General features: G+C 35.6%; 1 protein-coding gene across 2 annotated transcripts in view; it reads left to right on the top strand.

Moving 5' to 3' along the window:
• CUL5 (cullin 5) overlaps window positions 1-22,520 on the top strand; it is a 32,391-nt gene extending 9,871 nt beyond the window's left edge. For both annotated transcript variants that reach the window (XM_027677284.1, XM_027677283.1), the window contains 16 exons: window positions 385-561; window positions 3,565-3,706; window positions 4,690-4,835; window positions 4,912-4,992; window positions 6,181-6,274; window positions 9,489-9,619; window positions 10,361-10,468; window positions 11,064-11,128; window positions 12,799-12,931; window positions 13,468-13,599; window positions 14,257-14,380; window positions 15,139-15,314; window positions 15,433-15,594; window positions 16,288-16,406; window positions 17,702-17,825; window positions 18,991-22,520. In XM_027677284.1, coding sequence (XP_027533085.1) covers window positions 385-561; window positions 3,565-3,706; window positions 4,690-4,835; window positions 4,912-4,992; window positions 6,181-6,274; window positions 9,489-9,619; window positions 10,361-10,468; window positions 11,064-11,128; window positions 12,799-12,931; window positions 13,468-13,599; window positions 14,257-14,380; window positions 15,139-15,314; window positions 15,433-15,594; window positions 16,288-16,406; window positions 17,702-17,825; window positions 18,991-19,185 — 2,109 coding nt within the window. In that variant the 3' untranslated portion in view covers window positions 19,186-22,520. The remainder of the gene's footprint in view (window positions 1-384; window positions 562-3,564; window positions 3,707-4,689; window positions 4,836-4,911; window positions 4,993-6,180; window positions 6,275-9,488; window positions 9,620-10,360; window positions 10,469-11,063; window positions 11,129-12,798; window positions 12,932-13,467; window positions 13,600-14,256; window positions 14,381-15,138; window positions 15,315-15,432; window positions 15,595-16,287; window positions 16,407-17,701; window positions 17,826-18,990) is intronic.

Here is a 22,520-nt window from a genome sequence, read left to right as displayed (position 1 = left end):
GCATAGAATATAACATAGTCCTTGCAGGTTTATGTTAAGGTTTTTATATATGGTTGTGCCAGTACATGCCAAAAGTTTTAATATTTTTGACTTGCAGATGGCTTAGAAGGAGAAAAAAAGAAAAGGTTAATTTGGAGAATTTGAACTTGCTGACTACCTGTTTGCTGCTATCTTTCTTTACCCTTTAGAAATGACCCATGTGCCATGGGTTAATAACTGCTTCCGCAAGCTAAATGGCACTTAAATATGCAGACTTTCTTATTCTGATATATCTGTACATTTGAATTTTATATGGGGAGTTATTTTCAGTATAAGCAAAGTCAGCCCATATTTTGTGCATAAATTTGTTTATAAATTACCTCCTCTTCTCCCCCGTCCCTCCAGAGAGTGCTGAGTCATCAAGATGATACAGCTTTACTGAAGGCATATATAGTGGAGTGGCGCAAGTTCTTCACACAGTGTGATATTTTGCCCAAGCCATTTTGTCAATTAGAGATTACTTTAATGGGCAAGCAGGGCAGCAACAAGAAGTCTAATGTAGAAGACAGTATTGTCCGAAAGGTAAGTGATCAGTATTAAAAGCTTTGTTGCACTGTTTGCCTACAGTAAACAGGGGAAGGGACTCTGTAGCTGAAAATGAAACCGCATCACGCATGTCACATGACGTATCGCTTTGCTTTGGCGTGAGAGTCAGAGCAGCCCTGCAACCTTTTTTTTCCTCTCCACGATAGTTTCACTTTGTTTCTCCAGTTCAGCTTTGACTATTAACAGTATTTTTCATGTGATTAAAGCACTTCTCTTTTGGGCTTTGGGTTTGTCTGGACTTTGGTGGAGGTTTTTTGAGGGGTTTGGTTTACTTTGTGTGGGTTTGGTGTTTTTTTTTAATTATGACTTGAATCTTGGAATGGCAAGTGGTTGTAAATTAATCTACTTTTTGTATATTTGTGAGTAGCAAGTGTATTTGTATACGTAAGTGAGTAGTTTTTCTGCTCCTGATTTATATCCCTAGGCCAAAATGGTAACTGGGACATATCTCTGCATTTTATAAATGACTGATTAAATTCTGTCATCTTAAGTTAAATATGGCTGTTGATATCTCAATTTCCCCTTTTTTCTCCAAACTGTCAGTCATATCAATGAAAAGATTAGACATGTAGAATGTTGTAGATATGATCTTTTTACTAGTTCATATTAAACGTAAGGAAGTCTAGTGCTTTGAGTATGGAGTGCTCAGTGTTCTGAGTCCCATGAATAGTGGTCCTGGAAATTGCTTTAGTCTTTTATTATAAGGAAAATGAAACATATCAGTTGTAAAGTGTTATGTACTTTAGTTTAACGTCTTTCATTATTCCTTTTCATTGCAGAAAGTATCTGTAGGGAAATGAAATTTCTTTATCGATCTTTAACTTGGTATTGAAGATCATTTTAACTGTTCCCCTATCTCCAGGATGGGAAGAGCAAAATAGTTTGAATGCCTTACTTTGGACAAGGTTTTTTTAATTTGCCTTTCTGTTTTGACATCTTGTCCCCTTTACCTTTTGAAGAAAAGGAAGAGAAAACAGCAACAAAGAGAGGAATCACCATTTCACATTACCTTTTTAGTTTTCATTGTTTGCTGGAGAAAGCATGTGATCTTATTAGGCTCACCAAGATCTGGAAAACTTGAACTCTGCTTTATGCAGAAGGCAGGAAAACTAAGAAATTAAAGAAAAGACGTCAAGTGGACAAAGTAGTGAGGAGAATCTGGGAGAAAGAACTGGTTTCTAACAGTTCAGATTTTGGTCAAGACTGAAGCTGATGGAGTTGTCTCTCATATATAGTCCAGCGAGGACCAGCTCATCATTGGGACATTAAAGCCCAGAGTCTCCAACCTATCTCATTATTTCATATTCACTGCTGAAGGTCACTTGCTGTTTCTGGCATCATTCTCTGTAGTTTTCTAAAAAGTGCTTTGTGGAAACTTTTCCCATGCTTGAGAAGTTCTTCATATAGTCACCCAAAATGATACATGTGTTTTCCGTCAAATATCTGTGTAAAACTTCCCTATCCATAATGTCTAGAAGCAGTTTGACCATGACAAAGTCATTAATGTGCCTGCCAGGTTGCTTGAGATTATCTCACTGTTTTCTTCTTATTTTTTACTCACTACAGCGCTTGTAAACTAGTTCTCTAATTGCACAGTGCAACATAATGTTTGTATCAATAAAGTTCAAGTAATGAGAAAGGTCATGGAGGAAGCATAATTAAATAAAGCTTTGCTTCTAAGAATGTTGCAATGTTGTAAACATTCTCTTCCAACACGAATGACTTCAGTGGTAGAAATGGAAATTTAGTGGAAATTGAGAGACAGTTATGGAGAAGTTAAGAATAAACTATGGTAAACTTAACTCTCTTGAAAGGATATCCAACTTTTATTAGGTGCATGCTGTGTTAAAATCTAAAATTTACAAAGCAAGAATGGAATAAGATCATCTAATCTTTACTATTAACTTCACCATATAATGATGTCAAGTCATCATAGGTTATTTTTTATCAATCTTATTCACAGTCATGAGGTAAAGTTTGAATTCATAAATTTTATGATTCCAACCTGCTTTCCACTACCAGTGTAGACTGAATATTATTGTGCTTAAATTCCATTATTAGCAGTTACTGTCAATTTTGTAGATAGTGTAAGTTTGAGCTTTTTTCTAAAGCAATGAAATGGCCTGAGTTGGATAGAAAAAATAACATTATCTTTAAAGCTTTGGCATAATTTCATTAGGTATTCGGTGACATATAGATAGAGCTAGGTCCAGTGACTTGAGGTTCAAAGCAAATTAAGATTTTTAGCAAACATATAGAATGCTGCACATATTTACTACTGAAGAGCTAATAGGGCTTAGGTGGGCACAAGTAAGGTGGTCAGCTGTAATGCAATGCATTTGCAGCAGCATCAGTAGCAATCACCAAAAATTAATAAATCACACAATGGAATAAAAAGGGACCCATTGAGTGATGAGGATTTTGACAGGAGCCTGCATAACTAATTTTAAGACTTGGTACTGTTTAAATGAGATTTGGAGTTTTTTATAATTTACATATGCATCACTTGCATACTGAACTTTCTTGTTAGATAAATGCAATCAAAAACCATCAGTCTTTTTCTTTACATAAGAAAATTAAGAAAAAGCCTGCCAAATATTGAACTATATTTGGATGTTTGGCTCAGAAGTATCCCCTGATACTGCAACTCTGACACACTGCATTGCTGGAAAAGTTACCTGACTAATTACCATGAACTGTAGAAATAATACAGAATTATGGAATTAATATATGCATTAAAGACTGATTTCCCCTAGCTGTCCAGTTACATAAAGTAAGCTTAGAAGGTAAGCTGAGTATTCCTTCTATAACAAGTTCAGAGAAAGAGTAAATTCTACTGTAGCTGAACTGCTGTATGACATGGAAATTACATTAAAAATTGCTTGATTTGTGTTTCTGATCTCTTGCATGTCTTTTGCACAAACTTAGGTCTGCATGTACCTTTCTGACAGGATTTTTTTTTTCCTTCCTAATTCACAGCTCATGCTAGATACGTGGAATGAATCCATATTTTCCAATATAAAAAATAGGCTTCAGGACAGTGCAATGAAGCTAGTTCATGCGGAAAGACTAGGAGAAGCTTTCGACTCTCAGCTCGTTATTGGAGTTCGAGAATCATATGGTATGTCTTCCACAGGCCAATTTGTTGCCCCTTCATTTTATTAAATTAATTTTCTTCTTACAAAGTTGGCAGTTGTGGTAGGGTTGAAACTATTATCTCAGCATTTGGTATTGATTTTTTTGTTGTTCTTGCTGGTACATGATATCAGTTAAATTCTGCATATAATCTTTAGCTTCTAAGTGATTTACCTGTGTATCAGTTACTGCAAAATCCATGTTTACGAAGAGAAAACATTTTGATCTTTTAGGGTTGCAGATATAACTTTGTCTGTACTCCTTTACATGCTGTTTCTGATTCTTCAGACGGTTTGAAGAAGAAATGCTAAACAGGCTGCATTTAAGACTTTCAGTCATTTTGTTGCAGAACAGATCTGTATATCTGAAACCTCTATGATATTTCACCATTGTCTGATGCTTTGCAGCCTGTTGTATGAAACTTTTGGCTTCTCTCAGATGGCTTTATAGATGTCCAATCCTAAACTTTTTTAAAGCATACCCTATTTAGTGACTATTTATTTCCAACTAGTGCAAAGCACTCCAGTAAGCACACTGTCTCCATTCTTGTAAAACAGGAAAAAAATAAAATGAAGACATTATTATTCTAATAACAGTGTCTAAGAGAAGCTTTTTGTTTAGTCAGGTGGAGAACTTTTCACTTTATTAGACATTATACTGATCTTTTTTTTTCTTCTTCCTTAAAATTTTCCATTTATATGTGTATTTATGATTACCATGTTTGAATGTCCAAAGTGCTGGAGCTAAGTATGCAGTTTTTTCTAGTTCTCTGTAGTTAATTAGATTGGTTTTTGGAGCAAAGACTGGACAAATTTTTTGACCTTTTGTGATCAGAGTGCGTTTATCAGATATTTCAAATTGTTCAATGCAACCTTTTGATACAAGACTCACTCTCTCATTGAGATTTGCTTAATATTAGCCGCATAAGTTTCCAAGACTTGAGAGTAAGTTTGGACTTTCTCTTTGCAGTTAATCTTTGTTCTAATCCTGAAGATAAACTTCAGATATATCGGGATAACTTTGAAAAGGCGTATTTGGATTCAACAGAGAGATTTTATAGAACACAAGCTCCTTCTTATTTACAGCAAAATGGTGTACAGAATTATATGAAATATGTAAGTAAAAAGTCTGTTGGAATTCTGTTCTGAAAGTGTTAGTGCTTAAAATGATTGCTGTTATACTTTTGCACAGGCAGATGCTAAACTAAAAGAAGAAGAGAAAAGAGCACTACGATATTTAGAAACAAGACGTGAATGTAACTCTGTAGAAGCAGTGAGTATAATATGTAGAAAAATTACATATTTTATATTTATATAGTATTATATTGCAGTTTTTATTTTTCTGTTACAGTATTATTTGGTAGCACTAAATTGAAACAATTTGTTTTATGGTTTTTAATTTACATGGGTTTTCTGGTAATTAATTTGCAAAAAAATGTATTACTTTCCAGTGGTAATGTACAATTTCTGCAGGTGTTTTAATAGTACACGTAGAACAAAAGTTCACACTGAAGGGCAGGTTTTTATTCAGATTGGTTATTGTTCTTTTATTTTAAGTCGGGTATGGTTGGTTTTTTTCCTGTGTTTGAAAATAAGCTGACCAATCTATGTGGCAAAGGGTTTCTCAGTGCTTATTTAGAATACCTAAAAGAGTTATTGTTCATTGCAAACAAAAGGAGCTATAGAAGTTTCATTAAAACTGTAATAGATTTCCTCTTAGGCTGAAATATGGCCATTTAATATAAAGGGTGTTTTTCTTTTTTTCCTTCCCCTTCTTCCCTCTTGAGCAGTATTTTACACAGTTCAGATTCTGGCGGAAGATTTAACTGCATTGAATAGTTCATGATTGTCTATGTTGAAATTAGTTCAGGAAACAGGTTATTTTAAATACATACCTTTTAAATCTGATTTTTTTTTTTGCAGTGGATCAAAATGTGCTTTACACATTTTGTTAAGCTGTGAATCATTCATTCTGCACAGCTATAAATTGTAGCCCATATAAAGAGGCTGACAAAAGAGAGATGGTCCTGACATGTATATGCAGTTTCTGTTCTAGATCTAGTGCCTTATTCAAGCCATCCAGCCTGGTCCAAATAGGGTATGTTGGAATGAGAACTATTCTTAGCTCTTGGATGTATACTTGGAAATGAAGTAGGGTAGTTAGTGTTCCAAAAGTGATGGCTCCCTTGAGAGGAAAGAGTTGACAGAAATACTAAGCTTGTTAATGGTTTGGAGGAGACTTTACTACATTTATGAACCTAAGCATTTTGAAGAAGTATGGTTCCTGTATAGATTCTATTCAAACTGCACATACTTTTCACGAATCAGTCAATGAATTCATTATTTTATAGAGCTAGTTGTTGAGAACAGGCTAGATCCCGTGTCATGGCAAACTTGAGACACGTCAGACTTTGGTGTTCGGATGGCTACATGAGCTAATTCTGTGTTTAATGTATTTCAGCTAATGGAGTGCTGCGTCAATGCCCTGGTGACATCTTTTAAAGAGACTATTTTAGCTGAATGCCAAGGCATGATCAAACGAAATGAAACAGAAAGTAAGTGAAGCTTCAAGAACAGTGCAGGATGAACCCAGCATCAACTGCATAAAAATAGATTTGTGTGTAGATATATCAAATTACGGTTTTGAAGATGGTGGCAGTCTTTCATAGAAAAATACTACTGCTCATGAACAATTTTATCCCACAAAAAACTACCGTCATTGGCTCGTATTTTTTTCTATCACTTTTAAAATCTGTATGTACAACAACCTAATTTGAATGAGTGGATAGCTCTCATCTTACTTGAAAAGAAAAAGAATATTTTGTGTTATTTTCTTTATTTTTTCCTACATTTACTTTCATCATGTTGACCAGCTCTGGTAAATGCTACGAATGTCTTTACCTTCTATTTGAATACTTCAGATACAAACACTTCCCCCTCATTTCTACCCCTCTGCCTGTTTACACCTGGAAAAAAAGTGAAGCATCTCTTTACAAAGCTCTTTTTCTGAAAGGGAGGGAGAAATTTTTCTTCTTCTGATATTGATGCTGGACTGTAGGTCAAATGAACCAAATCTCTGCAAGCTGTTCATGTGGTTTTATAGCCAGTGTCAGTGTGAATACTGAAAGTTAGCTCTGCATGCCTTTTTAAAGTTTTCAGAAGTTTTTTTTTTTAACTCTGCTGCCAGAAATTGAGAGGCTAGTGTGATTCAGAAGTCTTGCGTTGGCCCTGTATGATAAAACAAACTAGATATGTCATTAAAATGTCATAATTCAAGTAGAGAAATTGAAAAAAAATAAAAGCTGAACTCACAGGTTAATTTTTCTTTGAAGTCCAGGTATCCTGCAGCCAGGGAATATTTACTGTCTTATGAAGTTTTAATGTCTATGGAAGTGTGAAAACTGTTTTATGACTTAGAATACTGTAGAAAATACTTCTAAAGCTAACATTTCAGAAAAAATTCTACCTCAAAACTATGTCATACTGATTGGTTCATCTAGCAGCATGATTTCTGGCAGTAGTCCAGAGCTAAATGTAGAAAGCCACAAAACTTCTTATGAGTATATGTTACAGCCTTTGGGAGAATACAGAAGGCTTATGTAAATGCAGAGATTCAGAAGGGCTCATCTATAGCAGCCAAAGCAACTCTAAAGAAACCTGTTGAAATATTCACGCAGGGCTGTGTCTGCCCTGTGTATAGTGCTTGGTTGCAAAGTACTTCCACTTGGTACATAAGAACTATGTGAAATGTTTTAATGAAGGACGCAGGTGCAGATGACTAAAACGTAATTAAAGACTGGAGCTATACATAGTAATATATACATCTGATAGTGCCCTCTGCTGTACTTTGCTTATGCATGTGACTTTCTGATATGTGCCCCAAAGAATTTAGTGATGTTTTTGTTATTAAACAGCAGTGACAAAGAGAGGACTCTTTTGCTGGGTTTTTTTGGCTAAGAGCTGGGCACTACTGTAAGACACTCTTGTTATATTAAGTACTTAATATTTACATGCTGTGCAAAGGAAGGAAGGAATAATGTTTCCCAACTAAAAACTGTCAAATATGACATAGCTTGCAAAGACTTCAGAATTGACTAAGTGCACTTTTGTTTGCTTATAGTAGTGGGGAGGCTAGGCCTAAATTGTATTCTTGAAGTACAACGGAAATAAAAAATACACTTGGCTTTTATGAATTAAGAATGAAAACAGACTAAGTGCCTCACCAACTACAATATGGATTTCTTTACTGTTCAGTGTCATAATGTATTCTGAGAGAAATTCCAGTGAAATACTCCTTTTGGTTTTGTTACTTCGAAATCTGTCTTTGAAGAATCTGAGACTTTTGGGGTTCCTGCAGCTTTAGGGACTCACCTGGAGTCTTCCTTTGCCACTGATTCTTAGGACAATTTTTTTCTTGAATTATTCATGCCACCACTAGTTTACAGGAACAGATTTAAAACCCTTTAATATATATTTTTATTTCTCTTTTTTCTGCCATCTCTTCCTCCCTCTTACCCTTTCTAAAAGTACAGCTTAAAAGATCCGGTAAAAGTTGAGTGAGCTTTTTGGACTTTATGTAAAACAATGCTGCCATCACTTACAGTACATCTGAATTGCACTGAGAACGCCTCTGACTCAATTTTTTTTTCTGGTTCCTGAAATCCTGTTGTTCAGTCCATTGTGAGTTGTTGTTAGTACCATTGCAAGTTCTTATTGAAAGTTGGTTTTAATTCCCAGTCTTTAATTTGCATTGTTACGTTCTAAAAGGACTTTTTTCCTTCTATGTGCCTTGCTTTTCTATTTGCTCCTGCAGCAGCTGTTGAGATACAGAAGTTGGTAACATATTTCATTCTAAGTGGTGACAAGATCTTGATGTTTGTTGCTGGCAGAAGTATTGCTGAGGAGACTTTTCCCCTTTCACAGTAGACACAATATTGGGAAACTAAGTGAATCTATAATTTTTTTTTCTGTCAAAAAAAGGATCAGAGTCTATGATTGATTTGTTCTACTTCATTAAGCAGAATCCTTTGCTGTGTTGAGTTCAAATCTCTGTGGTCTCTCTACAACAATCTGGTGACCTTAATCCCAGTGTTCTTTGTGGACAGCTTTGTCAAGATGATTATTGATGTTTCAGTACCTTTTTTTTTTTTTTAAGCAGTGTTAAAATATCTTCACAAAAAGTAGACAAAGCATATCATTTTTTGAAGTTTTCGAACTGGTAACTTTCAGAAAAACTAAATAAACTCTTTGGGAAAAAGAGTTCACTGTTTGCCTTAGTTTTGCTTACTTCAGAATTTTACACACTTTTAATTAAAAAAAACACATTGTAGGTAGTATTGGAAGATACACAGAGACAGCTCTGGCTTTAATTTAAAATTAAAAAATGTCTTGAATCCATACAATTTTGTGCGTAAACTCCTGTAGGCTTCTGAGAGAGACCTGTTTTTGCCAGGGATTATAAGACAGGCAAAATCTGGATTTAATTCAAATTGCCGCTGATTTTAGGGGGTTTTATTCAAGCTTGTGATACTATATGCATGAGCAAGTATTACATTGCAATAAATATCTGTCTTTGCCTTCAGAAGAATCTCCTTATGGAACCAGAATTAGAACAGTACTCAAAACATGTTTTTTTTTAAGGAGTGAATTGGATTATCTGTGCTTTACATATTTAGTGTTCCACTTGATACATTCCTAGCAGAAATGCAGTATATTTGGATTTTATACAGGTTTTTGACTGCTAGCTTCATCAATGTTCATATCTTTCAGAGTTGCATTTAATGTTTTCACTGATGGATAAAGTTCCGAATGGCATAGAACCTATGCTAAAGGATTTGGAAGAACACATTGTTAGTGCTGGACTGGCAGACATGGTAGCAGCTGCTGAAACTATTACTACTGTAAGTGTATTGGTTTTTAATAAAAGAACACTGAAAAAACAACTTTGCAGAATTTAAATATTCTCTATTCGTGGGACAAGCTTGTGAATGGAAATAATTCTTGAGGATTTTATCTTTAAACTTCAAATTTTGATCCACTGAAAGTTTTAAATGTCTTCAGGATACCTTTATATTCTTAACATTTTCAGTTGTATCTTTAAAAAGTGAATTGAATTTGCAGTAAAGAAAAGGTTATAAAGTGCATGGGATGCTTACACGATAGGATTGTGTTAGCTTCTGAATTAAAAAGGCCTAAACAATTTTTCCAAAATTCTAACTTCCTGATGAAATTTAAATTTGCTTTTGATCTACAAGTGGTTGTTCAGTGTGGGAATTATAAGGTTTTTTTCCCCACCTTTCTTTTTCAGTTTTGTATCATCAGGGTCTAGGAGGCCTGAGTGTCTGCAGCAATTAGGATGTGTCTTTTATTTCTTCTTGAAAACTTCTTTTTATTTTAAAAGTTATTGCACATTATTTGAAAGTTATATATATTTTTGTATATATAACTTTCAAATACTATCCTGAAAGTCTGTGTGTAGGCTTACATGCTGTAGAGATCTTCAGTACAGAGAATAAAGATAAAATGCAGTCATAGTATGCAGGCTTTTGAGGATACAACATTTTTACAGATTAGGGAATTACATGTAGCTCGCACTGAATTCTGTGGAGCCTTGGTCTTTTATTTGATTTTTACCTCTTTAGGATTCTGAGAAATACGTAGAGCAATTGCTCACGCTATTTAATCGGTTTAGTAAATTGGTTAAAGAAGCTTTTCAAGATGATCCAAGATTTCTTACTGCAAGAGATAAGGTATGTGTTTCTGCTGACCTTTTGTTTTCAGTATAAGAATTGTTGTAATTCATATTACGATGTCTCCGAAATCCTTGTACCCAGTCACTGTTAAATCTAGATGCTGCTCTTACTCTAATAAATATACAGACTAAAACATTGATGAAACTTTCTACCAGCTGATAAGCTTTTAATTTCTGTTGTAGTCCTGCATAAATTGGCATGTGTTCAGCTTTGTAATGTTGTAGAGCACATTAGATGACCTTTGTGTTGAGAACCTTAATGTCTGATTCAGCAATAATTTGTGTTTAGAATTTACTGCATATTTGTCTCATGACTTCAGACATGCAACCTGCTCCATGTAATCCCTTCATAAGTTGTTTTTAAAGTAAAGTAGTATGCTAATGGAAAAGAGGAAAATGTAAAACATCCATTAATGGAAAATTGAGTCATAGAATTGGAATTCTCAAATAGAAAATCAAATCTGCAAGCTTTGAGCTAATTAAAAAAATCAAATTAATTTCATGTTACAGTAGTATAAAGAGAGATAAAATCTTTGCAATTCATATCAGAAAGAAGTTGAGTGAAGCACCAATAATCTGTAATTATTTTTCAGGCATACAAAGCAGTTGTGAATGATGCTACAATATTTAAACTTGAATTGCCATTGAAGCAAAAGGGGTAAGCCATATAAACTCTATGTGAATCAAGGTTTTTAAAATATCTCTTCAAAAGGTAACACTGTGTTTAAAAGGGCTTTGTGTTCTTTGCATTATGGAATTTCAGATTGCTAATTGACCTCTAGTAATACCCTCTTCACATGGAAGTGGATCAGTGAATAGCAGCAGCCTGTTTAAACTCAAATTTGTTTGGAATAATTGGGGATCTATTCTTTTATACTAATGAGTCAGTCTTAGCTGAAGTTAATAATACCTCCCTGGGCTCTTAATTCCAAAAACCTGTATAACTCTGCTGCAGCTTCAGGAAAGGTCCTGAGTTAAAATGAGGCAGTAATCTTTATGGCTGATTAAGGTATAACCATCCACAAGTTGTTTTCCACCTCCTCTTGTGCCAGCTGTGAGTGTGACCTGTCCGGCTGTTACATTTTTGTTTCAGTGCAGGATTAACCAGGTTAGTTTAAACACCTTCCAGTAGATTAGGCAGACCTGCGTGACTCAAGAAGGAGGACCACGCTTACAGTGACCACTCTGCTAACTCAGCCAAGAGAAGGTAGCAGTCAGTTAATTGATTGTTAACATTTACCATGTGATGTGCCACTTGAGTAGAATTTTGTGTATATTAGGTTGTTGGGGTTGCTTGTATGTAGTTAGTACTCTGATTTACTATGGAAACAAAGCTTATGTAACTGGGTTGCCAGCTTCCCTTTCCAGTTACTACTTTTCACTGCTGTCAGTATCTTGAAGACTCCTGTTCAGAAATACCTTGGAACACATGGATTAAATAAGGGTTCTGTCTTGTAATAACCAAAAGACTAGTGATCTGCTTGAACTTCAGTTGGTCTTCAGGAAGGCAGAAGACAGTGGCCTGCAAACTGGTTCATTAATTAAAAAAAAAGGACAAGTTGTCTGAAAGTGTTAGTCTGTCTATACTAATTGATGAGAGGTTGAGAGAATGATCAAGAACACTGGATTCCTGAGCTTGTTTGGGGCCCTTGTGAGTAGCAATCAAGTTGGTGCCATCTGACACTAGGAACAGAGATTGGTCCTTGGCACTTGGTTTTACTCACCAGTCTGGAGACGGGTTCAGAATACAACCTTGTGCGTGCATGAATTTTTAAGAACCACAGTCTGTCTACTGTAGCATCTGGTTTAACTTTAGTCTGCTTTTAATCTCCAAGCTGTTAGTCTACCCTTTATACCTGTCTTGAAATAATTTTATCCTGTTACTTTGTGATAGATGTGTTGAGTTTTGCGGTCTGTAAAGTTTGGTGCAGGGGGGTGTTCTTGAAATTTCATTACAACACACTGACAACATGAGTGAAACATTTCACTGCAACATTTTTAAATCCTTCACTGGAATACTTTTTGCCATGCAATATTTATTTGTTTCAAACTGTAGTTTCAACTTCATCCTTCATTGTTAGACTTCTAAAATTATAAGTTAAAATGATCAAGCTGTAGAAGCTCTCTGAAGTGTTTGGTAGTATTTATTCTTTCAAGAAGAAAAGGGTGTTATCCCTCATTTTTCATTAGTTTACCGAGGATATGAATTCACCACCAGGATCCTTGCCAAGGGCATCAGGAAGGAGTGGTCTGTCTTGTTAAGTGTGACTTCTCCAGAATAGCAGGATTCTGGATGGTTTGAAGATGTGTTGTTCTTCTTTTATCTAGCGTTGGATTGAAAACACAGCCTGAATCCAAATGCCCTGAGCTTCTTGCTAATTACTGTGACATGTTGCTAAGAAAAACACCACTAAGCAAAAAACTAACCTCTGAAGAAATTGAAGCAAAGCTTAAGGAAGTGGTATGTTTTTGCCTTCTACTTCTCAATTATTCTGAATAATGAATTTGTTTGTTCCATTTCCTTATGTGGGTCAAGGCTTTGATCTTCAAAAACAGTTATGCAAGGTGTAATAGTAGGGAAAAGAGTTTATTATGTTAATGAAGTGTGTGTAAGTGTGTATGTGTGCTTAAATCTTGTAAATCATTCAGCGTCTCATATTTCCTGTGTCAGTTCACAGAATTGGTATGCTAAATGCCTATATGAGATTGTAATGTATTACAATAACTAATGTTAGTCTAGAAAATAATACAGGAGATTTTTACATATCAGTGCCGATGTCTTTTTTGATGTAAGAGAATTTCTTGATGTTTGAATGAAGAAATTGGAGGTGTGATATTATGAAAGATTCATAGCTGATGCCTGTGATAGTATTAACACCGTTACCCTTAAGGCAATGTCACATAGCCTTTTTCTACTTCACAATGCTATTAGATCAGCATTCAAAGACTTGTCTGATTGACAATGCAAATAAATATATTAAACTCTATTTTTAACAGCTTTTGGTACTTAAATATGTACAGAATAAAGATGTTTTCATGCGATATCACAAAGCTCACTTAACAAGACGTCTGATATTGGATATATCAGCTGATAGTGAAATTGAGGAGAATATGGTGGAATGGCTCAGAGTAAGTAGCATGACACCTTTCTTTGGTTGCGCCTCATGCTTGTGGTTAATTAATATTCCCACTCTTGAACTTAAATACCCTTCTTGCTTAGATGAGGTTTATCTTAAATTGCAGGCCACTCAGGGCACCTTATATTTCCCTTGCATCACAAAACTTTGTGAAATTAAAACAGTTTAGCTCTTTTCTAAGGGCTAATAGTGGTAGTGATAGATTTCACATAGTGATCGTATTTCACATACGATTATCTGAAAGCTTCATAGATTCTGTATGCAAATGAGCAAAATGCAGTGTACTTGTTTTGGTATGTAAATAATTTGAGATGCATTCTAATTATGAAATTTTATGTACATTAGACTATTATTTGCATGTCTTAAACATTCCATCAAATCTCAGAATTCATTGATTCCTTAATGCATGCATATGTTCTTCAGCACTTGGATTTCTTTTAAAGAATCATCATATGCCCTTAAGGGGTAACTGCTTATGATCCATGCAAAAAACCACTTTCTATTGCATTGCACATTAACAGTTACTGTAAAGTGATGGTACCTGTGTACTTCTATGCTCTCAATTTTTTCAAGCTTACTATTTTAAAATTAAAGTTTTTTTGTTCATAGTTGTCTGTGTCATTGTTTAGTGTTTTCTTTGTTTATACAGGAAGTGGGAATGCCAGCAGACTATGTAAACAAGTTGGCCAGAATGTTCCAGGATATCAAAGTGTCTGAAGACTTGAACCAGGCCTTCAAAGAAATGCACAAAAATAATAAACTTGCTTTACCTGGTATTGTTTTCAAATTATTTGCTATTCTTCATTTCTCATAGTGAAAGGATAGGTCTGTTAAATCTTTTTAAAAATTATATCAACTGCAGGTTGAATATAGTCTTCGTGGCATTGTTACCCCTAGATTGGAAGTGTCTGTAGACTCTGCTTTCTCTTGCAGTTGATACAGCTGGAGCTGTATCATTCTGTGAGTTGTTGTGAAGTTTCATTGTGAGCAATCTTGTAGATACAGACTCCCTCCTCTTTTAGATAAATTGTAAGCAGAGGCTTGAATCAGCATCAACCAGGTGAATGCCTGAACTACCCCCTTCTTTTATGCCCTCATCACTCTTCATGAGTGCACCATGCTGTGCTCCTCCTTTATCTGCCAGCAGGAGACCTGGACCATGCTATGAAGAGTTTAAATCACATTTCTGAGATTAAGTTTCACTGATGAGAGAGGCTGAGGAAAATCCAGTATTGGACCTGTCACTGCTGAAAACCTTTGAGTAGTTCCTACAAGCATCAGCTATAAAGCTGTATCAGGGCTTAAGGAGCTCTGCAGAAGCAAGCCAAAAAACCAGATTTCAATCAGCATTGTTGGCAGAAAGCCAGTGATGCTTAAATAGAGCACCTTGATGTTTAAGTAGGTAGACACCCTGCGACTTTCTGAAAATTCAGTCCTCCATAATTGTATGCAGAGTAGAAAAAAAAATAAACATTTTGTTTTGTCTATCAGTCATACCTGGAGATTCATATAATCCAATATCATCTTACAGCTGACTCTGTGAATATTAAAATTTTAAATGCTGGCGCCTGGTCTCGAAGTTCTGAAAAAGTGTTTGTCTCACTGCCCACGGAATTAGAAGATCTCATCCCAGAAGTTGAAGAATTTTATAAAAAGAATCACAGTGGTAGGAAACTCCATTGGCACCACCTCATGTCCAATGGAATTGTAAGTGTATAGTTTTCAGTGTATCAGTCTCAATGACTGTACTCTCTGTATATTTATAATAGTAATCAAGCTTGTGATCCAGAAGGGCTTATGAGTAAAATTTTCATCCTCTTCACAGATAACATTTAAGAATGAGGTTGGCCAGTATGACTTGGAGGTAACAACATTTCAGCTAGCTGTGCTGTTTGCATGGAACCAAAGACCCAGAGAGAAGATCAGCTTTGAAAATCTGAAACTGGCGACTGAACTCCCTGATGCAGAACTTAGGAGGACTTTATGGGTATATCCCTTTCTCTTGAAACAGATTGCTTCTTGATTTTTGTACTCTGAAATACTGGATTAGTATTTTGAAAGCACTGTCAGATAACACATTGAAACTGAAACATTTCTTGCTAATTAATCAGTTGTAATGTTGGCTCCTTGCACTACTGCTGAGCACACACAGCCTTTACGTTAACATGTTCTCTCTACCCAGTATTTACCTAACATGCTTTTGGGAACTGCAAGATTTTTTTGACCATATACTGCCTAAAGCACAGAGTTATGATTGTGGTTTGTGGAGTGGGACTGGTCTAATTCTAGCAAATTAGTGGCACCTGATAAATACATGTTGCTTAAAAATAACTTCAGTGTTTGCTTTATCAGATTTCTAACTATTTAGCTCACAAATAAAGAGAGAAATAACGTAAATCAGACTTAACACCGCTTCTGTAGCCATGAGTTTGTATATTTTACTACTTCATGTGATATTTTGCTTATTCTAACACATTTCAGAAGGAGATTTGGTAAACTGTGTCCCCTCTCTGGTTTTATTGGTATCTTCATGTTGACTAGCGGCTCCAAGCAATGCTGTGTGGTTCCCTCACTACAGTCTGCACAGCAGTGAATTATGTTCTTAGAAAGTAATTGTTTCCATTTAGAAAGTCTGGTGTTTTATTTTCATTCTTTCCCCCCCCTCCCCTTTTCTCTGTAGTCTCTTGTAGCATTTCCAAAGCTGAAACGTCAGGTTTTATTATATGAACCTCAAGTCAATTCACCCAAAGACTTTACAGAAGGAACCCTCTTCTCGGTGAACCAGGAGTTCAGTTTAATGTAAGATGATGTTTGAAAAGTAAAATAACAATGTACTATTTTATAACTAAAGGAATTCACTTAAACTTTGTTCTTGAAATTTTTCAAAATTAAGCTAGACACATGCTTTGCTGCCCTATCCTCACTTAGTTTTGGCTATAGTCATGCTTCAAGTAAGTGGCTGTACTAGATGACCTGCAGCAATCCCTTCAGACAAAATGTAATTTCTGTGAAATTCAATTTCTTAAGCACCTAGGGATGAGGTGCAAAATTGGAGGCTTTGCTATGTTCCTGTTACCAATGAGCCCATGAAATTTCATGGAAGGACAGCCTGTAATCAGAGCACTAGTGCTGTATTGATTATTACACACGCACAGAATTTTAAAAGCAGAGTGATAAGTTAAAAAAGGAAGCGAAACTGCTTAATAATATGGTGTGCTGTCAAAAGCTAGGATTTTTGGTGTGGCTCTCAACAGAGTATCTTTATTTCTGTGAGAATCATGGTGCTCTTTTCCTGTTGCTTTGAAATCCTTCAGAGAGCAAGATAATATTAAAAGAGAATATCTAAATGGTATATACTATGTTCAGCATGTTTTGGGTTTCTGCCTGCCTCTATTATCAATGATGAGAAGTGGCTCCTTGCTAGTAACCTCAGATTTTGTGCCTTGTACTCAATAGCAACTGGACATCTGGATCTGTGGAGAAAGAGACAGGTGACAAATCTGCTTCCCCAGGACTTAGTTTCTTGCCCAGGGCCAATATTTATTCCTGTCCTCAGGATTCTGAGCTTTGGGAAATGATGAGAGGACATGACAGAAGAGACAGGCTGTACAGAAAATTCGTGGGTAATCACTGAAGAATGCCATCAGCTTTCTTTGTTACAATAGCTGGATTTTGTCCTTCTTTTCAGCTAGACAGACAATTTTAATGGAATATTAGCTAGTCCAATTTCCTGAATTTTGTTGTAAAAACTTCCTCCAAACAACCCTACTTTTATATAATTAAATCGAAATATACTTCTCTGAAATTTTATTCTTTAAAGTGATACTGGTAACTTTTCAACTTCGGACATTAGCAGTTTCAACTGATGGATTTATTTGTAATGCTTACTAGCACTGTTTAGGTTTTATTGTGCAGAGATGTTGGCATTGAGTTTCGATTTGTCAGCCAGCTGTTTCACTGCTGCAATGCTAATACCCCATAAATGTCTGATATGTGATGTTATTCCTTGCGGCTGTAATTTAAGTTTAATGGGAATTCCATAATTGAAAGTGGTTTTTTGTTTTGCTTACTTTCATGCAATGCAACTTTTTCAGAAAAAACGCTAAAGTTCAGAAAAGGGGCAAGATAAATTTGATTGGTCGATTGCAACTTACTACAGAGAGAATGCGGGAAGAGGAAAATGAAGGAATAGTCCAGCTAAGAATATTACGAACCCAGGCAAGTAAACCACCAGAAGAATATAAAATTATCCTATTTCTTTTGTTGTATTATCATTACGTGCTGTCCACAGTTGGATGTTGATATATGAAATGAGTGCTTTTGAATCCCGTTGGAAATTACTTTTGCTGTTTGATTTAGATCCTTTGTAAATACCTGATTTTGCACTTGTAGTTATCAGCCTCCTGTTCTGAAATACCACGTCATCATCATCTTTAAAGAGGGCAAAGCAGATATTAAGCAAGTGGTGAAGGCATAACAGTGTTGTGGTGGGTGACAGCAGCAGATTGGTAAAGTTGACTTACACTAGCCACCACCATGAACACACAGTATTGTTGATCTTGAGATCTCTTTGGTCTGTATGAAGGAGGAAAATCTCGGAGATGGGATCACACTGCAGTAACAGAACATGACTCTTCAAGAGGCCTTCTCCTTAGAGGGAAAGTTTAAAAGTGCATCTTAGCTGTACATACTGCAGCTTCCTCCTTTGTGGTTGATTGTCCTTCAGTCAGCTACTCATGTCAAATCTTTTGAGCTGATGGTTCTAAAAAAATCTGATTTTTTTCTGGCATCAGAGATCATTACCTACTATGGAGTTTCAAAATCCCATTTTACCTTCAAGTTTCAGGTCTGCTCTGTCAGTCAGAGTAGATTCCAGGCCATGCACATTGTGAATTGTATCACCTGACATAACATATGATGTGACCATACTTAAAGCAAAAAGATTATTGCCCAGTTGTGGTTATGAAATAAGAACTCCTTGGGAGTTCCAATTTTACATTCAGCTTGCATTTCATGAGGTGTTCACAAGGTATATCATAAATCACCTAGGAAATGGTGACTCCTCCTCAGAGAATGAATGAACGTTTGGTTTTAGTGAGTAATTCACACTCTAGGTATAGGATTTAACTGCTCCTTTGAACTGGAATTGTCTTGTATCTCTTGCATCTTGCCAGTGCTTCATTCTTTTCCTTTATGAACTTGTTTGTAAAAGCAATTCGATATCTACATAGGCTAAGAAATGCAGCATCTATCTGATTTTTAAGGAAAAATACAGATTTCCTTGCTGTCTTGCCTTACCAGGAGCTCCCTATTAATGCTGTGTTCATTTTGTCACTTCACTCAGGCATTTAAGTGTTTTTTTTTCCTTCTTGTACCCCACCAGGAGGCTATCATCCAAATAATGAAAATGCGGAAGAAAATTACTCATGCCCAGCTTCAGACTGAACTGGTAGAAATACTGAAAAACATGTTCTTGCCACAAAAGAAAATGATAAAAGAGCAAATTGAATGGCTTATAGAGCACAAATATATCAGAAGAGATGAGTCAGATATCAACACCTTCATATATATGGCATAATTTGAGGACTCTACAGGATGCTGAGAACATAAACAGAAGGGTGCTTGGACAGACAGCTGCAACAGTTTGTGCTGCAGAAGGACTTGTTTTGACTTTTGTTACGTATTAAAATCCCTGCCTTACCTTTACTGAGGACTATATTTTGCCAATCTCATTCAGCTAGCATGATGGCATTCCCTTCATGTTGCACACTTCTAACAGCATGCTGTTTTGTGGGAAATTTGCATTCATGAAGAGCCCATTGTGAACTTTTTAAAGTAGATTTGATTTACACCCACCAGGAAGAATACAGGTTTGGGTTTTTAGATGACCAGTACTTGCACAAGGAAAAAATATTCAAATATTCATGCACTGAGGAACTGCTATTAGTTTTGTTTTGGGTTTGTTTTTTTGTTTTGTTTGGTTTTGGTTTTCTGGGTTTTTTTAAAATGCAATTAGGACTAGAAGTAGCACTTTCACTTTTGTGTTTTGGATCAACAGAGTAATGTACTGTCCACCTTTGATCCTTTTTATGTAATAACATTTGAGACACACAAACACATGCATCACAACTGATATGTATTTGTTACAGTTAAAACCTGTTGGCTAGAGCAATGCTTCAATCTAGTAACTGGATTTTAATAATTGACACATTAAGTGACACAAAAGTAATTCCAAGTCATGGGTGATATTTTTCGCTAAGCAAGAGATCATTGTTTTTAAGTTGTTTCCTGTAAACGAGTGGATATGTGTTATTTGTTACCTTATTTGGACAGATGATTTGCTACAATCCTTTTTGAGAAGGTAAAGGTTTCTTGAATGATACTTCACTCTAAAAGCAGTTTTCATGGGAGTGTCTGCTATACTGAACAGAAATACTAAGTGTATTTCTTTGTACATTTAATATTTGTACTCCAAATATTTAGGTATGACTACATATATCTGGATGCATTAAAGAGTAATTGATGCACAACTCCCCCAGAAAGAGAATAACACTTGAAGATCCCTGTACTGTTTCCTCAGTGGTAACTTTTATATACATGCAAGGTTAATCCAATTGGACCAGTCAACATCTTTATACAAAAAAAACGCTCTGCTTTTTATTTTGTAACTGGTAGGGTAGGAAATATAATTCTGATGAAAATGGTAAAAAGCTAAGGAAAAATACCTTCTTTAGTGTATGCGGAGAGAGTGCCAAATACACATCAGGAATTTCAACTTCCTAATGTTACCTCTTCTATTTTCAATCGTCTGAAGTAGTCGTTTGGCACTGCCTGCCTCTCTGCTATTCTGAAATGTCCCAGCATGTACTGGACTGAAACCATGAATCACAGGAGCAGAGTGCCTGTCTTAAGACAAAAGGTAAGTTGTGCTTTACTCAGTTCTGTATGAATATTTCTTGTATAAATTGCAAATGTGCGAATTTTTTTTTTTTTAATTAACCAGTTAATTGAACTACAACATCTAAAGGCCTCATCTTCTTTGATGATGAAAGGGGGAAGAGGATACAATTAACTTTAGTCAAAAAAGAAAGCCTTCCAGTAAGTAAGAGGAGTTCTACTTTCACATGGTTGCAGTAAAGTATGCAGTAAGAGTGGTTTAAAAGCAAACTCTCCAAGAATGGCTGTTTGCACCCTTAAACAGGCTGCGTGCTCTATTACTAATGTAAATGCCAGTGTGACTGACTGAGAACAGTGTGTACTTGGACATCTGTTTGAGTAAGAAATTTTTGGTAGTGAGGGTTTCATGACCAAGAGACAGAGAGAAATCAAGGCCTGGCCAATTACAATTGATTGAAATCCTACAGCTTGTGTTACGTGCTTTTATTGATACTCAAAAGTAGATGCTGTTTAAAAATACTGCATCTTTCATGTTGGCCCTGTGGTGTTTGATTCAGAATCAAAAGCAAGTGGTGCTCTGTGTAGTTAACCAATGAAATTATTTGAACGATAGAAAACAAAATTCTAATAAAAAACTTTGTGCTGCAAGACTTTCAGTCTTTGTAACTTAAAAGTAATAAATGCTTACTTGGGATAATTGGGGAAAACATGACAGTCTGAGCACACTCCTCAATGAGAAAAATTTCCACCCTTAACCAGAGAAGAACAGGTGTGAAATTGTCACACAGAAAGAGCTGCAAAGGGGATAATGCTGATTTTGAAGCCATCAAATTAGATTTGAGAGAGAAGTTTAGGAGACTGCATTTCAGGTGCAACTGTTTAGGAAGCTGGAGTGTATGCAGAAAGCAACAGGTTGCTAAAAGCTAAGGAGCTACATGTTCCCTCAACTAATACATACAATACAACCTAATTGTTACCTAAATAATTCTCAAAACCTGGGATGCAGAAATAGAATTGGTAATGTGCCTATGACATGGTCATTTTTCTTTAAATATGTTCTGGAAATGGATGTCGGGTTTTTTATTAAATCTGAGACTCACACCAGCAAATCTGTTAAAGATGCAGAATCACGTTTAGCGTCCTTCATCAGGTCACTTTCACCAATTTGCACTTAAAACTAGTATCATTTGGGGCAAAGGGAGATACCTGGGGTAAACTGTTCTTTTGGGGAGGGTAGAATTCAAAACTATTCTTCACTTGCAATATTGCAACAATGCACTTTTAAGGCTGCAATTTTTAGCTATGAATATATATGTCCAAAGACCTAGCTTAAGGAGGTGCTGCATCTGAAAAACATGTTGCCACACACACTGCCACGGTGAATAGCTAAGGAATGAGATCTGGTATAGAAGAGGGGGGAGGGGAAAAAATCACTCTTAATGGATTTAATTAAGAAATACTGTTAAATCTTTCTCTGTCCCAACAACTTGATGAGAATCTCAGTTTCAATTCTGAAGTCTTCCATTTTTCCTCTTTCCACAGTTGGTGTCCCTAGCTTCTATTTTTACTCGTTTCTTTCATTTGTTATGACTGTAATGCAATTACATTTCCAAATGACAATGTGACTTTCTCATTTTCACCTTTTTAAACTTAATATAAATGTTTTGAATGTTAACATCTTGCATTTATTTGCATTGGGATGCCATTGTCCTGTAAAGTGCAAATTTTAAAAATACAATTGGCAAAAAGATTTGATAGTTTTACAGAAAGATTTGCTATCTTAAACTCAAACTGTTTTCTATTTTCATCTAAATGACTGGGATGCTATCTTTGTAATTCTTTGAGGTCATATTTGTGAAATAAACAATACATGAAAGCTTTCCTGTCATATACACTATATGTAGTCTGGAGTGTTGAGCGAACTTGAGTTCCTGAGTTGTAATAACTATCTACGTATGGTATTTACAATTTTGAATGTGTGCCACTACCAAGATAATAATGCTGTACAATTTTGAA

Source organism: Neopelma chrysocephalum, unplaced genomic scaffold (genome assembly GCF_003984885.1).
Source record: "Neopelma chrysocephalum unplaced genomic scaffold, ASM398488v2 Primary Assembly neopelma1_43, whole genome shotgun sequence".
In the NCBI taxonomy this organism is placed as follows: Eukaryota; Metazoa; Chordata; class Aves; order Passeriformes; family Pipridae; genus Neopelma; species Neopelma chrysocephalum.
This window is presented reverse-complemented; position numbering and strand designations above follow the sequence as displayed.